The sequence below is a fragment of the Branchiostoma floridae genome, chromosome 3 (assembly GCF_000003815.2).
Source record: "Branchiostoma floridae strain S238N-H82 chromosome 3, Bfl_VNyyK, whole genome shotgun sequence".
NCBI lineage: Eukaryota > Metazoa > Chordata > Leptocardii > Amphioxiformes > Branchiostomatidae > Branchiostoma > Branchiostoma floridae.
In genome coordinates, this window is record NC_049981.1 from 19436921 (window position 1) to 19453153 (window position 16233).

General features: G+C 40.7%; 1 protein-coding gene and 1 long non-coding RNA gene across 2 annotated transcripts; one reads left to right on the forward strand and one right to left on the reverse strand.

The window, feature by feature from the left end:
* The first annotated feature begins 1055 nt into the window (after positions 1-1055).
* On the forward strand, positions 1056-3781 carry LOC118412229. The gene is made up of 2 exons (XR_004830744.1): positions 1056-1326; positions 3374-3781. It is a non-coding gene; the product is annotated as an uncharacterized LOC118412229 (long non-coding RNA).
* Positions 3782-5157: 1376 nt separating this feature from the next.
* LOC118412262 lies at positions 5158-8864 on the reverse strand. Its single transcript, XM_035814996.1, has 4 exons — positions 8185-8864; positions 7343-7459; positions 6843-6915; positions 5158-5460 (listed from the first exon to the last, which is right to left on the reverse strand). Exons 1-4 carry the CDS (start codon positions 8209-8211, stop codon positions 5270-5272), a joined length of 408 nt encoding a protein of 135 aa, XP_035670889.1. The 5' UTR covers positions 8212-8864; the 3' UTR covers positions 5158-5269.
* Between the last annotated feature and the right edge of the window lie 7369 nt (positions 8865-16233).

Genomic DNA, 16233 nt, shown 5'->3' on the forward strand with positions numbered 1-16233 from the left:
TGGCGGGTTGTGCCCTTAATTAGCTTAAGGATCGAATTTTTCTTAGTAGTGGATCGTATGTTTTTCGTAAGGATCGTATGAATACTTAGGTACCCCTGTAATGGCGGCATCCAAACTATAATGAAACAAGCTATTTGCCACAAAGAAATCAATCAAGACCATAGCATGCCAATGTCAAGAGATCCAAACAAGGGAGTTGAGATAATAAACACCGGTCCTGAGATTGAGCTGTTCCTGAGAACGTGCCGGATCATAAACGACATAGTGGCAAGTGGCGAAGTGTGTCAGTGACATATAGGAAAATTAACGAGCATGGAGGCTGCCGTTTATCAGCGGTAAACCTGGGATGTTTCACCGTTTTCATTATACGTTGTACACTATTTGTAGCACTGTTGTGTAGGTGCCGTTTCTTACTAATGACTGCACCCAAGGCCAATGACTTAGAATTGTTAAGTAGAGTAGTTTTTAACATGTTTCTGTTTGCTTCCTGATAGGTGCTTCCATATTTTTTCACAGTGTGATATTTTTTGTAGGAAAATGAAAGAACTACAAGCTTAGACAACCCTTATTCTACACATGCATCTATCTCTTTACCAGAAAAAACAACTAGATTCTTGCAGTCGACTACACGCTCAATTTCAGACCTGTCAAATGCAATTTGTTGCCGCGGAGATGAAGGGCTCAGATGCATGTAGTTTGTTTTGAACGGTTTTGAATTAAGGCCGATGGCCTGACATGCCTCCTATACTTATACTGTTTAGCAGAATTTGTGCGAAGTGGATAGAGTTTTCAAGAAGGGTTATGTCGTCTGCAAAGTCAATGTCAGCAAGGACTTCGACAGGGTAGTGACGGCTATGACGACTGCGTACGGTAAAGCCTTCAGTGTCTGAGATAGAACACCTGAATAAAAACAGTTGAAGAACGTCAGAGCCAATGCTAAACACATTAGTCGTTCCATCTGGAGTTAGACAGCTGCAGATTTATGACAGCCCCGCCCCCAGGACGCAGAGACTATCCCACAACAGGAGGCGGAGACCCTCCAACGGGGAGGAACAAGAGACAAAAAAAAGATTAATTACAAGAGGCGGGCCTCCACGTGATGTATCGGCGGTCGACCAATCGAGCACATTCTCAGGATATCAGCTGACCATTCTGGAGATCTCATCATTTTGACCATCATTGAAGACACTGGAGTGGGGATGAGTGGACGTGTTGGAAAATGCCCCTGTGTTATCCACTGTATTTTTTCTTATTCAGAAGTACAGTAGGTAGCAGAAAGGCAAAGAGGCAGGCGTGCGGAGGTCCGATGGAGAAAATATATAAAAGGTAAGTGATCATGTGTTTTCTGTGACCGTCCGAAGTATTTTATTATATGGATATTTCTAAACAGCTCAACTAGCCTGGGCGCATTGTAGTTAGTTTCCCGCAACTCTTATACGAAATGTCTTTCTGTCAAATCAAACTCACTGGGATAGAAAAAAAAACCTTTGTTCTCTGTAGCTATCGGGTCAAAAAATGTCTTTGTGTCATGTCAAATTCAAGAGGATAGAAAAACCTTTGTTCTCTGTAGCTATCGGGTCAGCAAATTTCTTTGTGTCAAGTCAAAATTAAGAGGATAGAAAAACCTTTGTTCTCTGTAGCTATCGGGACGGTAAATGTCTTTGTGTCATGTCAAACTCAAGAGGATAGAAAAAACCTTTGTTCTCTGTAGCTATCGGATCAGCAAATTTCTTTGTGTCAATTAAGTCAAACTTAATAGGATAGAAAAAACCTTTGTTCTCTGTAGCTATCGGTACGGGAAATGTCTTTGTGTCATGTCAAACTCAAGAGGATAGAAAAAACCTTTGTTCTCTGTAGCTATCGGTACGGGAAATGTCTTTGTGTCATGTCAAACTCAAGAGGATAGAAAAAACCTTTGTTCTCTGTAGCTATCGGTACGGGAAATGTCTTTGTGTCATGTCAAACTCAAGAGGATAGAAAAAACCTTTGTTCTCTGTAGCTATCGGGTCAGCAAATTTCTTTGTGTCAAGTCAAAATTAAGAGGATAGAAAAACCTTTGTTCTCTGTAGCTATCGGGGCGGGAAATGTCTTTGTGTCAAGTCAAACTTAAGAGGATGGGAAAAACCTTTGTTCTCCGTACCTATCGGGTCAGCAAATTTCTTTGTCTCCAGTCAAACTTAATAGGATAGAAAAAACCTTTGTTCTCTGTAGCTATCGGTGCAGCGAATTTCTGTGTCAAGTCAAACTTAAGAGAATAGAAAAAAATCTTTGTTCTCTGTAGCTATCGGTGCAGCGAATTTCTTTGTGTCAAGTCAAACTTAAGAGGATAGAAAAAAAACCTTTGTTCTCTGTAGTTATCGGTGCAGCGAATTTCTTTGTGTCCAGTCAAACTCAAGAGGATAGAAAAAAACCTTTGTTCTCTGTAGCTATCGGGTCAGCAAATTTCTTTGTGTCAAGTCAAACTCAAGAGGATGGAGAAAACCTTTGTTCTTTGTAGCTATCTGTACGGGAAATTTCTGTGTCAAGTCAAACTCAAGAGGATAGAAAAAACATTTGTTCTCTGTAGCTATCGGGACGGGAAATGTCTTTGTGTCATGTCAAACTCAAGAGGATGGGAAAAACCTTTGTTCTCTGTAGCTATCGGCTCAGCAAATTTCTTTGTGTCAAGTCAAACTCAAGAGGATAGAAAAAAACCTTTGTTCTCTGTAGCTATCGGATCAGCAAATTTCTTTGTGTCAAGTCTAACTCAAGAGGATAGAAAAAACGTTTTCTGTAGCTATAGGGACGGGAAATGTCTTCCTTTCAAGAGGAAGGGGGAAAGAAAGATCCTTTGTTCTCTGTTAGCCCACGCACGATCATCTGTCTTCAAAATACCACAGAGAATCCTCCCCTACTGTTCTACAAACGCAGCCTGAAAAAAATCAAACAGCTGCAGGCACGTCTTTTTACTGAAGTCACACAATATTAATTCCAATCATGCCCTGACAACAAATGAATGCAAATGCATAAAACTACTGTAAAACCAAAGTTTGGAGTGATTCAACATCTGTCTTTTTTTCTCACAAGGAGTTACAGCATAAGAATGATGATAGAAGGATGACTCAACCAGACCCAACGGCTCAAGTGGGAGACCAGTCACCAATATTGGGGGTATTGAAAACCAGACCAAACCTATAATTGGATGCGGGGGTTCTCGTTAATTAATTAGCTTGGGTATCATGTGAAAGAAGACATTTGACAGCTAAACCATCTTAAAGAACCCACAGGGATTCATATATTTTGACATATTATCAGCGTTTTCATGGGAGTATGAGATCGGGTTTCCCAACATGTGTTAAGCTATAACTAACCTGTTCTACATTGTTTCTTACAGCTCTACATGACAGTATCGACAACAGTCACAAGAAAGACCTGAACTTGGACGGTAGTCAGATGACCAGCAACAACAGCTTTAAAATACAACCTACTAGTCTATCACCTCAGCAAAACGGGAACCAATGTATATGTAGTCTTGACAATCAGTCTATAGTTCCAGGACTGGTTCTGTGGTACTAATAGCCATGCATACAACTTGTTACAAGATTGACAGAAATACAAAACAGAGAGTTTATCCTTGAATGTATTACCAAGATTCACTGTTACAGACAAACATCCAAAGTTATAAAGCAAAAAGAAATGTCCTGTTCTGCAAGCTTTATATAGTGGATATATTTGTGTCTTCAGATGTAATAAAAGTATGTTTGATGTGTACGTTGATGAAATAAAGGTATAGATAATTGTGTGGATTGTTTGTCTTGCAAATGAGTAGTTTCTTAATTTCAATGTGTACAGTCATGGCCTTTTCTGCTTTGTACAAACATCTTGAAAATAACCATTGTTTCAAATTAGATCTAGTAAATTCAAAATATGATTGTGTTCACAGGTGGAAAAAAACGAATTTGAAACATTAAATCTTTAATATAACGTTCCTATTTCTCTCAAATAACACCAAAAGAGGGATAGAGAGTTGTAATGTTAACACATAACTCTCATTTGCCAGAAACAAAAAAAGGTACTTAAAACATTGATTATGACAATGTTGTTTTTTTGTCCTGAAAGAAGCAAATCACCCGAAACGGTACATGTGACTTTAGCTACCAAGAAACAAAGGTCGTTTCTGTTCCGATAAAAGACCAAACAGGCAAAGGCTACCTCAAAATAAATTCCCTAGGGAATGCATTCGTGCAATTTTTGGAATATTTTCAAAGCAATCGTAATACTGTAGAATGCCTCCGCCCCTGAGGCGTCGCCAAAAAAGTCCATAAAATTCCTTTTGGACCCTTGTTGAAAATTACAGTACAACACGTAATTTTGTCTCATTTCAATGCAAAGACGCCTCCTGTAGGCATAATTCATATGAATTCATTACCTTTCCAAATTGCATATTTTGAAAACATCTTTCTTGGGGAAAGCATTGTAGCATTTCTTCATATCAGTCTGCTGCCTTTGCTAATTTTACGACATACAATGACATTGCTTGGTATGGTTCACGGAGTGTAGAAATTCAACAAGACACGACCAATAGTTTCAATACCCAACTCAACACAACACAACGCGGAACAATATCACATAACGCAGTAGCCACAAAACTTTATTTCATCACCACCACATGAGATGCAGCAAAATGTACTAGAAACCAACATTAACAAAACTTCCAAATTTGTACCTTGGAAATTTTCAAATCCAAGTTGAATTAATTCATCAATGCACCCAAACATCTTAGTTTGAAGCTTTGTTTATTGAGTATTCATTTGTTGAATATTTGTAAGAAAAGCTCACATATACCATGTAGATAACACCATGTAAATATGTCGTTTTAACTTATGAGCGCAGTAAAAGAAATGACAAAAAAATGTACAAATGGAACATAGCTAAGAAAACAGTAATGACTCGTGCACCGAACACATACGTACAGTTTTTTCTTTGACTTAACCGACAATTCGGTCTTTAACTCATATCAAAACTTCGTCACGAACCCAATATAACCCTGTTTAGCTAATTGACAAATATCACCTTGTCTTGACTTGTCTTATTTTTTGGTTCCCCATTGGACTTATTAGAAAATGCTGTCACCTTATTTACATATCACAGCATAGTTTTTATTTTTTTAAACCTAGTGAACTGCAGATCTTGTGCAGTCCATGACGAAAGGTAGTAGGTGCTACCTGAAACGTCTAACCGTGTCCAGTCGCATACGTGACTGTTACATTGTGTACCTGTGTAGGACGCATTATCCCACATAAAAGGAACACCTGCGATTGCAGCAGTAGTGACCCACCACACGGCAGCGACGATACCAGTACCAACCACCACAGCGTCTCCGTGGGCAATATGACACACAAGGACAGCTAGCTCGCCGCCGCCGCCGTCCCCAGAGGCTACGTGCCTTACGGACGCGCACTCCACCCTCGGGGGCCACGCCTGTAATATAGTATGTGCTCATGAAATCATAGAACGTAACCTGTTTGTTACAGAAAACAGTGGAAATGAATACCAGTAGTATTGCAGGAGGGTGGAAGAAGATCAAATTATGTCAATCAGTCAAGGCATTGAAGACTACTACCCCTGTCCAAAATCTATGGATAGAAGCTGTACGTACGAGGGGTGATCATAAAGTTCTCGGCCTCACCAAGAAATAACAAACACAACTCAGATTTTCAGGCACAACTTCATAGTATGAAGTCTTTTATCAATATCCTCCAAATTTCAAATCATTGGAGTCATTACTTTCCAGGCATTCGTTTTCCTAAATTAGAAGGTAAGTGGCGAGAAAAAAGTGGTGTGAATTGTGATCAGACATGTGTGGGTCTAGTTCCCCATGCCATAAATTAACAAAAGACAATGTCAAAATGTTTGATAATGATTCTCTTCCTATTTCAAGCAAAAAGAATTGGGTTTCTAACTTCCAGCAGCGCAAATTGACCCACACACTCAGGTCAGGTCAATTGTCCACGTTTTTTTCCTTCTCACTCACCTAACGTTACTGGGTGTCGCCTGCAAAGTAATGATCACACTAATTTGAATTTTGGTACATATTTATATAAGACTTTATACTTGACATCTATGCTTCGAAATCTGAGCTGTGCTTATTATTTCTCGGTAAAATCGAGGACTTATTGATAACCCCACGTACATATATAAAGTCTTATATAGATGTGTACCAAAATTCAAATTATTGTGATCATTATGTTGCAGGCGACACCCAGTAACGTTAGGTAAGGGATAACGAAAAAGAAGGTGGACAATTGACCTGCAACCTGAGGTGTGAGGTCAAATTGTCTGATCACACTTCACCATTCTTTTCTCCCCACTTACCTTCTAATTTAGAAAAAAAACGAATGCCTGGAAAGTAATGACTCCAATGATTTGTAATTTGGAGGATATTGATAAAAGACTTCATACTATGAGGTTGTGCCTGAAAATCTGAGTTGTGCTTGTTATTTCTTGGTGAGGCTGAGAACTTTATGATCACCCCTCGTAAGTCGATCAGCTAAGGCTCTGGTTACACATAGCCGGCTCTGGTTGGCAGCTGGTCGACTGCTAATCTCCAAGCAGATCTTGCGGTGGCATAACGCATAAGATACTAGGTTTGGGAAAGAGTTAAGCCGGCAGAGGAGTTTCATTCGCAACCGCGGGGCTTAACACAGGACGTATAAATCTTACCTTTATTTAGTGAATAGAACTACGTACAGTCGTATCAGAAATGTCCACGAAGTACACGAACATTTTTTTATTCATGATAATATATGGTCTAAGCGTCTCATCTTTTTAGTTAGACTAAGGACTAGGTGATAGATGCTTACGCGCACTGCCCATGTCCGCCTCATCGGCACTAGCCCCAGTGTCTGTCAGTGTGGACGTGGTCCGAAGGGATTTCTGAAATAAACAGAAAGGACTAAAAATTGAGAAAATCTTGATCTCTTTAAAGAACAAGTCATAAAACTTGAGGAGTGCTTTGTTTCCCCAGTAGATAATAATTGAAGGAAGTAAAAAGTTACATACAGACCCACTACACCATGGCGCAACTGAAAATATACCCTTCTTGGTGAAATGATGTCAAAGAATGTCGAGACGTTAGGAATTCCTCCAATGATTGGACATGTAAAAGGTCATTCTCATCCCATACTACAGACTGTTGCATTAGGTAGATAAGCCTTATGGAACTGTAGTTATGTACCAGTAGATGTCATACCGAGTAGAATCATTGTGCAACAAAATTATTATCATGACTAACCCCTCTGGATTAAGTACTCCTTTGAGGGGAAAAGTACATTCCAGACAACGATTATAAAGTGAAACGTACGTCATGAGGCTGTTGCGCCTTAGCCGGTAGGAGCGCAATCAGCACAGCCACCACACCCATAATCATCATCAGTGTTGTCATGGAGACGCGAAATCCAGTCCACTGCATTGTAGCAACCTTGGCAGATAGAGACCATTGTCATTCCTTTTGCCTTTGAATTACCCCCAAAATGCAAGATAATTCTATATTGATATATGGTGGGAATTTTAAAATTACGAAGCTATATAGTTGCGTAAAGGTGAACATTATATGAGACATAAGTCAAACAAACCCTGTGATCCAATTCATAAGGTAATGCTACTAAAGTCCTCTTTGCTAAAATAACACTTCCAATTTTTGAACAACTTCTGAAGATGAAGATGAGTAGAGATGAGCAGACAATTTATGCAAATGAAGGTAAAGTTTGCGACTGAAAAATCTTTTTTTTCTCGGCCATAACCGGGCTGCACAACGGTGGGTGAAAGTTTAAAATGTCAATACGCAACTAAGTTCAATAAACCCACAAGTGTGGACGCAGCCTAAGCTTTCTGTCAAGATAAATAGTATAAGTCACATTACAACCCCAACCCCCCTCCCTTCCCACAACCACACCATACCACCACCTTGATTGGAAGAATTTACTACGCAGGTAAAGGTCTTTTTATAAAGTTACACTTACAGACTTACACGTACTGCACAGCTAAACGTGCACATGCCGAGGAAATACGGCAAAGCAGACAGCAGCGCTAGCTCAGTAATGTGCTACCTACTGCAGAAACGTATGTTCAATATATAACAGGTGACGCCTGCCTATTTCTTGGCGTAAGGTTTTGCTGTTCTTGTTGATTACTCCACGGCCTCACCTGGTTCCGACCACCAGATTCCGCCATGTCTCTTGTTGAACAGCAGAACTAGCGGATAAAGTCCCACAATTCTCGAAGGCCGTCCCTGCCCACTTAGTGTATAAGAACCTAAACACCGTACTTGCAGTATTTCTCACTGTTCTAACTTCCTTGTCGTCACAGCGAAAAGGTAGGTGTCAATGCATCTAATTGACCGGAATGTCAAGATGTATTCAAGCATACAGGTATGTTCCCGCCTTACCTTGAGGCCTACACTTTGACCTCGTACCTTTGATCTACGGTGCATCACCTCTTCACAACTGTACTAGTCTTTCTTGTTGTTGTAGCTGCTGTTCACTTTTGTCACTTTCCATCAGGAGTAGCAATCGGCTTCACAAAGTCTCTAATCACACCCCAAATTACAAGTGTGCTTATTATTAAGTCTAGGTCTGGTACACAAACTTTCTCCAGACTTACTGATTGCGTCATTTCTCGTAAAAATGCATCACGTGATTCATTACCACAGTATTTGCATAAATCATATCTCATCATGTTAATCACCAACTAAAGTACCTATCTGCGAAGGACAATGGAAATCCTTTAACCTCCGCTTGAGTTACCCTCAACCAGATTTTCCAATAAAAAGCCCACTGCAGTTTCAAACAAGCCGACTAAGGACCAAAACTTACACCACTTACTCCATGCTCCAAGCGCTATCCACCATACAAAAATCACGACCAAAACACTACCAGAAAATTTGAACATCCTCTGCAGCACCGAAGGAAGGTGCCAGGAAGCTCATTATCGAACTTAACCGTCGTCTCCCCGAACCCTACTGTACCGATCTATCAAATATAATGAGGATCCATTGACAGATTCTCTCGTTCATGATGAACACATGCAGTCACAGCCATAACATAACCGACAAAACCTTTTTGGCAAAGTTAAGTTTCAACGCAATATCCTCTTGCCTTTGTCACCTATGCTTTAATGATCTATAGGAGTCTAGAAAGTGTTTTCTGTTTCATGACTCGTTTCTGTAAGACAAAGAGTTAGATTAAAGAGCCTTCCTCTGACACACCCCAAGGTGATATTTGGAGCGTTTATAAATTAAAAAAAAAACACAGGGAAGATATGAGAAGGTTGTTCATTAGAGCTTACACTGTTAGGGTGATTTACAACTGAGCCGGTCTTGCGCCACAGGGCGGGTCAAAACGCTGCCTCTGACCACATCCATCACGTGTGTTTTACGCGGAAAAGGCCACGTAATACAGCAGGCACTGTGGAAAGTCTCCGGAGAGATTACCGTAGGCGTTGACTCGTTTTCTTTTATGTGCAAACCTCAATAGAATACAGAAAGAAGACGGGGTGTGGTCACCTTGCTCCTGGGTAGAACGTCGTCAATGTTCAACACCAGTGGCATTGCTAAAGGGGTAAACGCAACATGGTATACTACAATATATTCAAGTGATGTTAGTCGACAGTCAGATAAGACATTCTACTGTTACTGAAGAACACATTTTGACTGACGCCACTGCTTAGGGGCATGCGTACTTCCTCGTAACCAAATGATATGAAGGATTAAGTAGTTTTGTATAACAGTTGCTGGCGTCGATTTGCCGAATGGCTAGCGTACGAGATATCAAGAGGTCAAGGGTTCGATTCCTGGCATTTCTGGCTGGATGTTGTGTCAATGGCAAAGGTACTTTCCTTACATGAATTTCCTTGCTCCATCCAGGGGTAAAACGGGCACCTTCTCAGAATTGGGAGGTTATAATAAGCGATTGAAGATGGGCTCTGCCTTCCCATACCGTGCCTTAGACACGATGGGCAACAACCTTTACCTTTTCACTTAATAAATACCATTGGACATAAGAAATAAGCATGCAAGTTAATAGAATTTTCATCAAGCAGTGACTGCTAACACACGTACCTTCAGATTTTCGATGGCTATCAGTTCAAGTTTTCGATCTGTTTTTAAAGACATTGATACAACGATGATACCACGGAAAACCACAGAACTTTTAGGAAGGGTTCATTTAAAGTTCGCCTGTACAAATTTTACTTATATTTATATATTTATCAGAACAAAGCGAAATGAGTTTAAACGACATTGTCAGAGGTCGAATGTGTGGACTATTAGATAGATCGTTTGATGTCAGGCAGTTGGCATATGATGTATCACTGCACCACTGCAGACAATATTATCTACAGCTTTTTTGCGCATTTCCCATATATTTCAGTGATGCTTTTATCTGCAGGGCCCCATCAACTACGAGGAACCTCCCACAGTTGGCATATAGCAAAATCTGACTAGTACGAAGTCAGCATCCATTCACATTCTGCCCGACAGTACATGTACGCCAATGCCCCCATGTAAGGTAATGGTAAAAGTATTTCCATAGCATTTTTGAGGCCGGTTTGTTATTCACTGTGTCTAGGGCACGGCAGTACAGTGGAAGATGGACCCCATCTCTTTACCTCCGCTAGCTTTTACCTCCCCAATCACACACCCATTTATACACCTGGGCGGGGTGCACGTGAGGAGAGTCGTGTAAAGTGGCTTTCCTAAGGGCGCAATATCAGTGGCATGCCAAGGGACTTGAACCCATGACTTTTGGTTTTTGGCCAAACGCCCTAACCGTTAAGCCAACCGTTAAGGCTTGACTTGATTAACCATATAAATATCCAGCACTAGTACTTTTTGCTCTTTTTACAACAATGTCTATTTTTGTTCATTGCAATATATATGTCCCCCTTCTGTCTAGCATGTTTCTGTAACTACTTGCAATTAGCCTTCTTGCACGAACTTGTAAACTTTCTTTATATAACCTAATGGTGTTCTTCGGCTCTGCTGATGAACAGAATATCCTCATACTCTTACATTCATGTTTTTCAGCATATTGGATTCGCCGCACCGTGATGTTCCCAGTCAGCACATTCAGCAGACGAGCATCTATTGTTCGAACGTTTGTGCTGGGTTCCAGACGGGTTTTAAGCAATCGTAACCAACACCTGTTCTCTCAAGGATCAGACAAATCTGTGGTATTTATTCAACGCCGTCCACGACAGTGATGGATGTCCCTGTAGCACAACTGGTAGCAGGCTCACCATTGAGCACCTGGTTAGAATTAGTTGGTGGGAACTGTGACCTTATAGTGCCTAGTGGAGCATAGGTCAGCAAGTTTCCTCACTGTTTCAGTAGCAGAGTATTATGTGTTCGACGTGCTTCAAGCATATTAAAGAGGAAAGTTTTGTAAGTATAAAAATAATACTCTGCTACTGAAACAGTGAGGAAACTTGCTGACCTATGCTCCACTAGGCACTATAAGGTGAACAACAACAACAACAACAACACTGAGTGATAGTCAGCAGCTTGTATTGACCAAACTCCTACCAAATAACAGTAAACAATTTGCGATGTTCATATGATCTACCGGAAGAAATCATCATCATGGTACTTGAGGGTTGGGCGACTCGGGGCTATCAATCAAGTGTCATGTGTCACCATGAGTCTGGTTGTTTACCTTGTAGTGTCGCGAGACTCCATCAACCCCAGCCGAAATGCCCTTCCAATGATTTGAACAGGGGCCTCCCAGTTACCGGGAACTTAGAAGTAGGATCTCAACTGTGAGGCTGCTGCCAGTTGACTACATACGAGTACTTCATGATGAGTCGAGGTTCGTATAATCTGTCTCTATACATCTTTCTTATCCCAAACTGTTGATGGCCACAGACTGTGCTCAGGTAGGCTTAAGGCAATTTCATTGAATCCAGAATATTTCATCCCTATCAGAGTAGTAGAATGATCTATGTGAAAGTAAGGATCAGTGCCTTAGCGGAACGCGTGATAAGGCCATCAAGACATCATATTTCAACTATACAGGTGAGTATTATGCAGTTTGCCAACATAAAGGGGGCCTACTAAGGTTTGGTTGATCTGTTTATTTCACTTTCTTTGTATCAGACATGAAGACAAGATGTTGGCAAACGACTCTATAAAGTTCTCATCACACAGATGTTTAATAGTCACAAAAGTACATGTTCATTGATAGCGGTCCACCAAAAGACTCGGCATGTTTTTGAAGTAACCGGTAACAAAATATTTCTAACTTGGCATACGAAGCCTCGTGCGATCCATGGACTTAAACTGTTCATATCTGTTAGGAGGGTTCGTAAGTTCCAAGGAAAAAAAAACATCATTGCTTTTTTACAACGCTTTGCCGTAGTAAAAAGGCCATAGTTGCTCCAAATGGAGCTTTGCAAAGTATACATGAGCAAAGAGGGGTTTTAAAGACAAAACATCCAGAATATCAATTACCGTATTTGAAAAGTATCATATATGGTGTAGTGTGATGTCAAATGTTCCATCTGTTCAGTTTTGCATAAAATCTTATGGCACATATTATCATATATGGTTCAACATTTTTTGTTAAGACAGTAAATGGCCTTGTTTCTACCTTAAGTCACAATTTCCTAATAAATACACCAGTGCCAGGGTGATCCTCACAAGAGATGAGGTTCTGAGCTTCACCACAACTAAAATTTCAGGAAATAACTATAAAATATAACTATTAAGTATAAAGCCTTTTATGAATGTCATCCAAAATTCAAATTATTATGATGATTACTTTGCAAGTGACATCCAGTAACGTTAGGTGAGGGAGAATTACAAAAAAACTGGACAACTGAGCTGTGATCTGAGTCTGCGCAGCAACGTGTTTTTGCTGTACTGAAAGTCAGATACCGACTTGTTTCTTGTTGAAATACGAAGGGATCAAACATTTTCCAATTTTCTCCAAGATTTTATGGCACACAGCTCTGATCACAATTCAACTTTGTTTTTCTCGCAACTTAACGTTACCTACTAATTTGGACGGACGTTAACCGGAAAGTAATGGCCACAATGAATTGCAATTTGCTGGATATTGATTAAAGACTTCATACTATACAATTATGCCTCGAAATTTGAATTCTGTGCCTTATTTCTCGGTGAGGCTTAGAACTTATTGATCATCCAACCCTGACCAGGTTACCCCTTCAACTCTTACCTTTCATGCTGTAGAATAGAATGTTCAAAGACGTATTTCCCAAATCGTCTTCTCTTCATCTCCAAAAGAACCTATTTAGGAGACATTCTGTTAGCTATGATTGCCAGACACTCGCTATTACTGAAGATGTAATGTTTACGAAGATGCGAGGTCTTACACGGAGCAGACACTTGGCGCCGACGTGCTCTTCTCATTGCATCGTATTGGAGAATTAAGACTCTCTTCGGAAGACGAGGCGAATAGGATGTAAAAACCAAATTTCAAATGTCCATTTTATTGCTGGTCGATTACTGTCTGCACGGACGGAAAAACCGTCAGTGCATTCCACGGTATACCAGCTGTCGTTAGGTCTTTGTATCGTTTGTGTGAGTGCGTGTGTGCATGCGTGTGTGCGCGCGTGTATGTGCGTGTGTGTGTTTGCGTGTGTGTGTGTGTGTGTGTGTGTGAGTGTGTGTGTGTGTGTGTGTGTGTATGTGTGTGTGTGTGTGTGTATGTGTGTGTGGGGGGGGGGTGCGCGCGTGTGTGTGTGTGTGTGTGTGCGTGTTTGTGTGTGTGCGTGTGTTCGTTTTGTGGATGGACAGCATAATCCGAGAAGGTCTGTTAGCAAGAAGTTTGTTGTGAACTTCATCACTAAGATGTTGGATCGAAAATTTCAAGTTCTTTGCCAGCGGCCGGATCAAAAAAGATAACGTTAGGAACGACAGGATTTCATAGGGTCGGTAGGGTTGGGGCGCGGCGTATCTGTCGTACGTTTTAGCACCATAAGAATTTTCAAGCAGGCTGCGGCAGACCCAAGCACCGACAATTATCTAAGACCGTCTTCTATGTAGCAACTTTGTAATAACTTTGCCGGAGACATGCATGGCTGTCCAAAAAATTCCCTAAATTAGCAATCGTAAGATGACCGCACGACGTATGTGACCGCTCCCTGACCGGTAACAGAACATTTTCGCCATGTCCGTATCAAGTGTCCTTGCCTTTCAAGAATGAAAGTCGTCTATTATTTTGTCGCATATTAGGCGCTGTCACGGCGTAGAGAATACATTGGTCACAAGTCCGTTTCACTTTATTTTAAGGAGGTGATAAAAAACGCAATGTCGCTTCCAATTCTAAAGGGTTAGGACTCAACGGCAGTTATGAAGAATTGCGTAACCTAGTGTCACATTCAGTGAAGGTCAAATGGCAAAACTGAGTCCCTGATGATACGTTACAAATTGCTTCACTGTGAAGAAAGGGCATTACGTCTTATAATAACCAACAGAACTAAGAATGTTACGGATAGAATTTGACATTTTCTTTCCGTGTCTCTAATGGATTGCAGATTCGAAGTTTCAAGGAAAGAAAGAGTGCGGTAGGTCCTTACTAAAGTGCACGTTGGGTCGAAGCCCATTTTGGTGGAAGTTACTGCTGTTTAACATCGTCGTATTAGTACACGTCCCAAGGAATGAACATTGTAACTTTAACACCACTCTTAGTCTATTATTGCACCTTCGTCTTACTTTGTAGTCACTGATTCGTTTTGTCTACGTTTTGCGCTGATTCTCGATTTTACCATGGGCTCCTGTTCTCTTTAATGATGCCGGGAGAGTTGTACCGCGCGGACCCCCCCCCCCCCCTGCACCTCCTAAAATTAATAAACACCAGCGCTGCAAAAAGTCTGCAAAGGAGGCTATGCCTCGAGCAAGTTACAACAGCCCCATTACCCAGATCGGTACCCACTGGCTGTTAACTTCCGCAAGGTGATCTACTACTCGTACAATGACTAAGCTACACAGTATGATATGTCTGCCTTGGCATCACGGTGGCTGTACAGGAAATTTACTTCACGGCCCAAACTCTAGAATGATTACAACCTAACATTACATCATGTCCTTAAGCTTTTTACGAAAGCCTTTCACAAAGAAATACAAGATGACCTTAGGTTATCTAGGTTATTTCAGGTGCGTTTAGTTTATGAGAGTCTGTAAAAGTTTTTTTTTAGGATCCCGTCCTTTGAGATCCACAAGTTTAGAAACATTAATCTTTATCAAACATAAGTTTTGTTATCGTTTCTTGTTTGTTTTATCCGTGAGGATGTATGGGGGTATTGTTTTGGGTCCGTATGATGTATGGAGAAAAAGAGTATATCTCAAAAACCGCTGGACGGATTGCAATGGTCCTCATGTGCATGTTTGATACAAAAAGGACATTATCCCCCCTTAGTAATAAATGATTGGAATCTCATAATTGCAGCATACGTAAGTTAGTTAAGCGTGAACGTAAAACACACGGATTATGCAAATGTGGAAGACATTTTAATAAAGTTTATTATTTCATGGAAGTGTGCACGAGGTCTCCAAACTCAATTCTGCCCCTGGTTGCGAAGAGAGAGAGAGATTGGCCCACCCAATCACAGTAACACCTAGGAGATCCCCAGAATGTGCTGATGACTGAATATCGTATTTGGCACTTAACTTTGAGGGCAAGAGGGAAAGAAGAGGCTCTCTTGGACATTGTGCAAACTTTGAAGTTTATGATATCCTTTTTCTTTTTGTGGGATAAAATTGGAATGTCAGGGAATTGGCAACAAGATAGCCCCCCTTTGCTGAAAAGTATTACAGAATCTGCCACCCAATCGAGTGTACGCTATCAAACGGAAGCGGTGTTGCCTGAACAATAGAAGTTGAAGAATCAGTCCTACAACTGAAAAGACATAAAGTCAGCATTTTAGAGTACAAGGTCTAACTCTACATACGTAGTATTGATTAGAGCTTTGGACTGGGGAAATTGGCTAATCTGTCTTAATGATAGTATGAGTCAAGGCAATATACTGTCCAATTAAAAAGTCTTCGAAACTTTAGAATCACAGGACCAAAATAAAGTAAGTTGAATCACTTTTTTCATTGTTGTAAATGCGATAATGACATACAAGCAGGAGTTGTGCAAAGTTGGGCATTGTGTTTGCATGGCTAGGCGTTGGTGGCACGATATCGGAATTACTTAGTGCCAGATGTTCTGTTCTGGTTCAGTCCTCACGTAA

Bases quoted from the DNA above. Each gene is read 5' to 3' on its own strand.
- LOC118412262 (XM_035814996.1), bottom strand. From the start codon at position 8,211: ATGGCGGAATCTGGTGGTCGGAACCAG. The intron at 6,916-7,342 runs GTACGTTTCACT...TGTTTATTTCAG, and splicing joins AGGCGCAACAGCCTCATGAC to AAATCCCTTCGGACCACGTC. The intron at 5,461-6,842 runs GTAAGCATCTAT...ACTATATTACAG, and splicing joins GGCGGACATGGGCAGTGCGC to GCGTGGCCCCCGAGGGTGGA.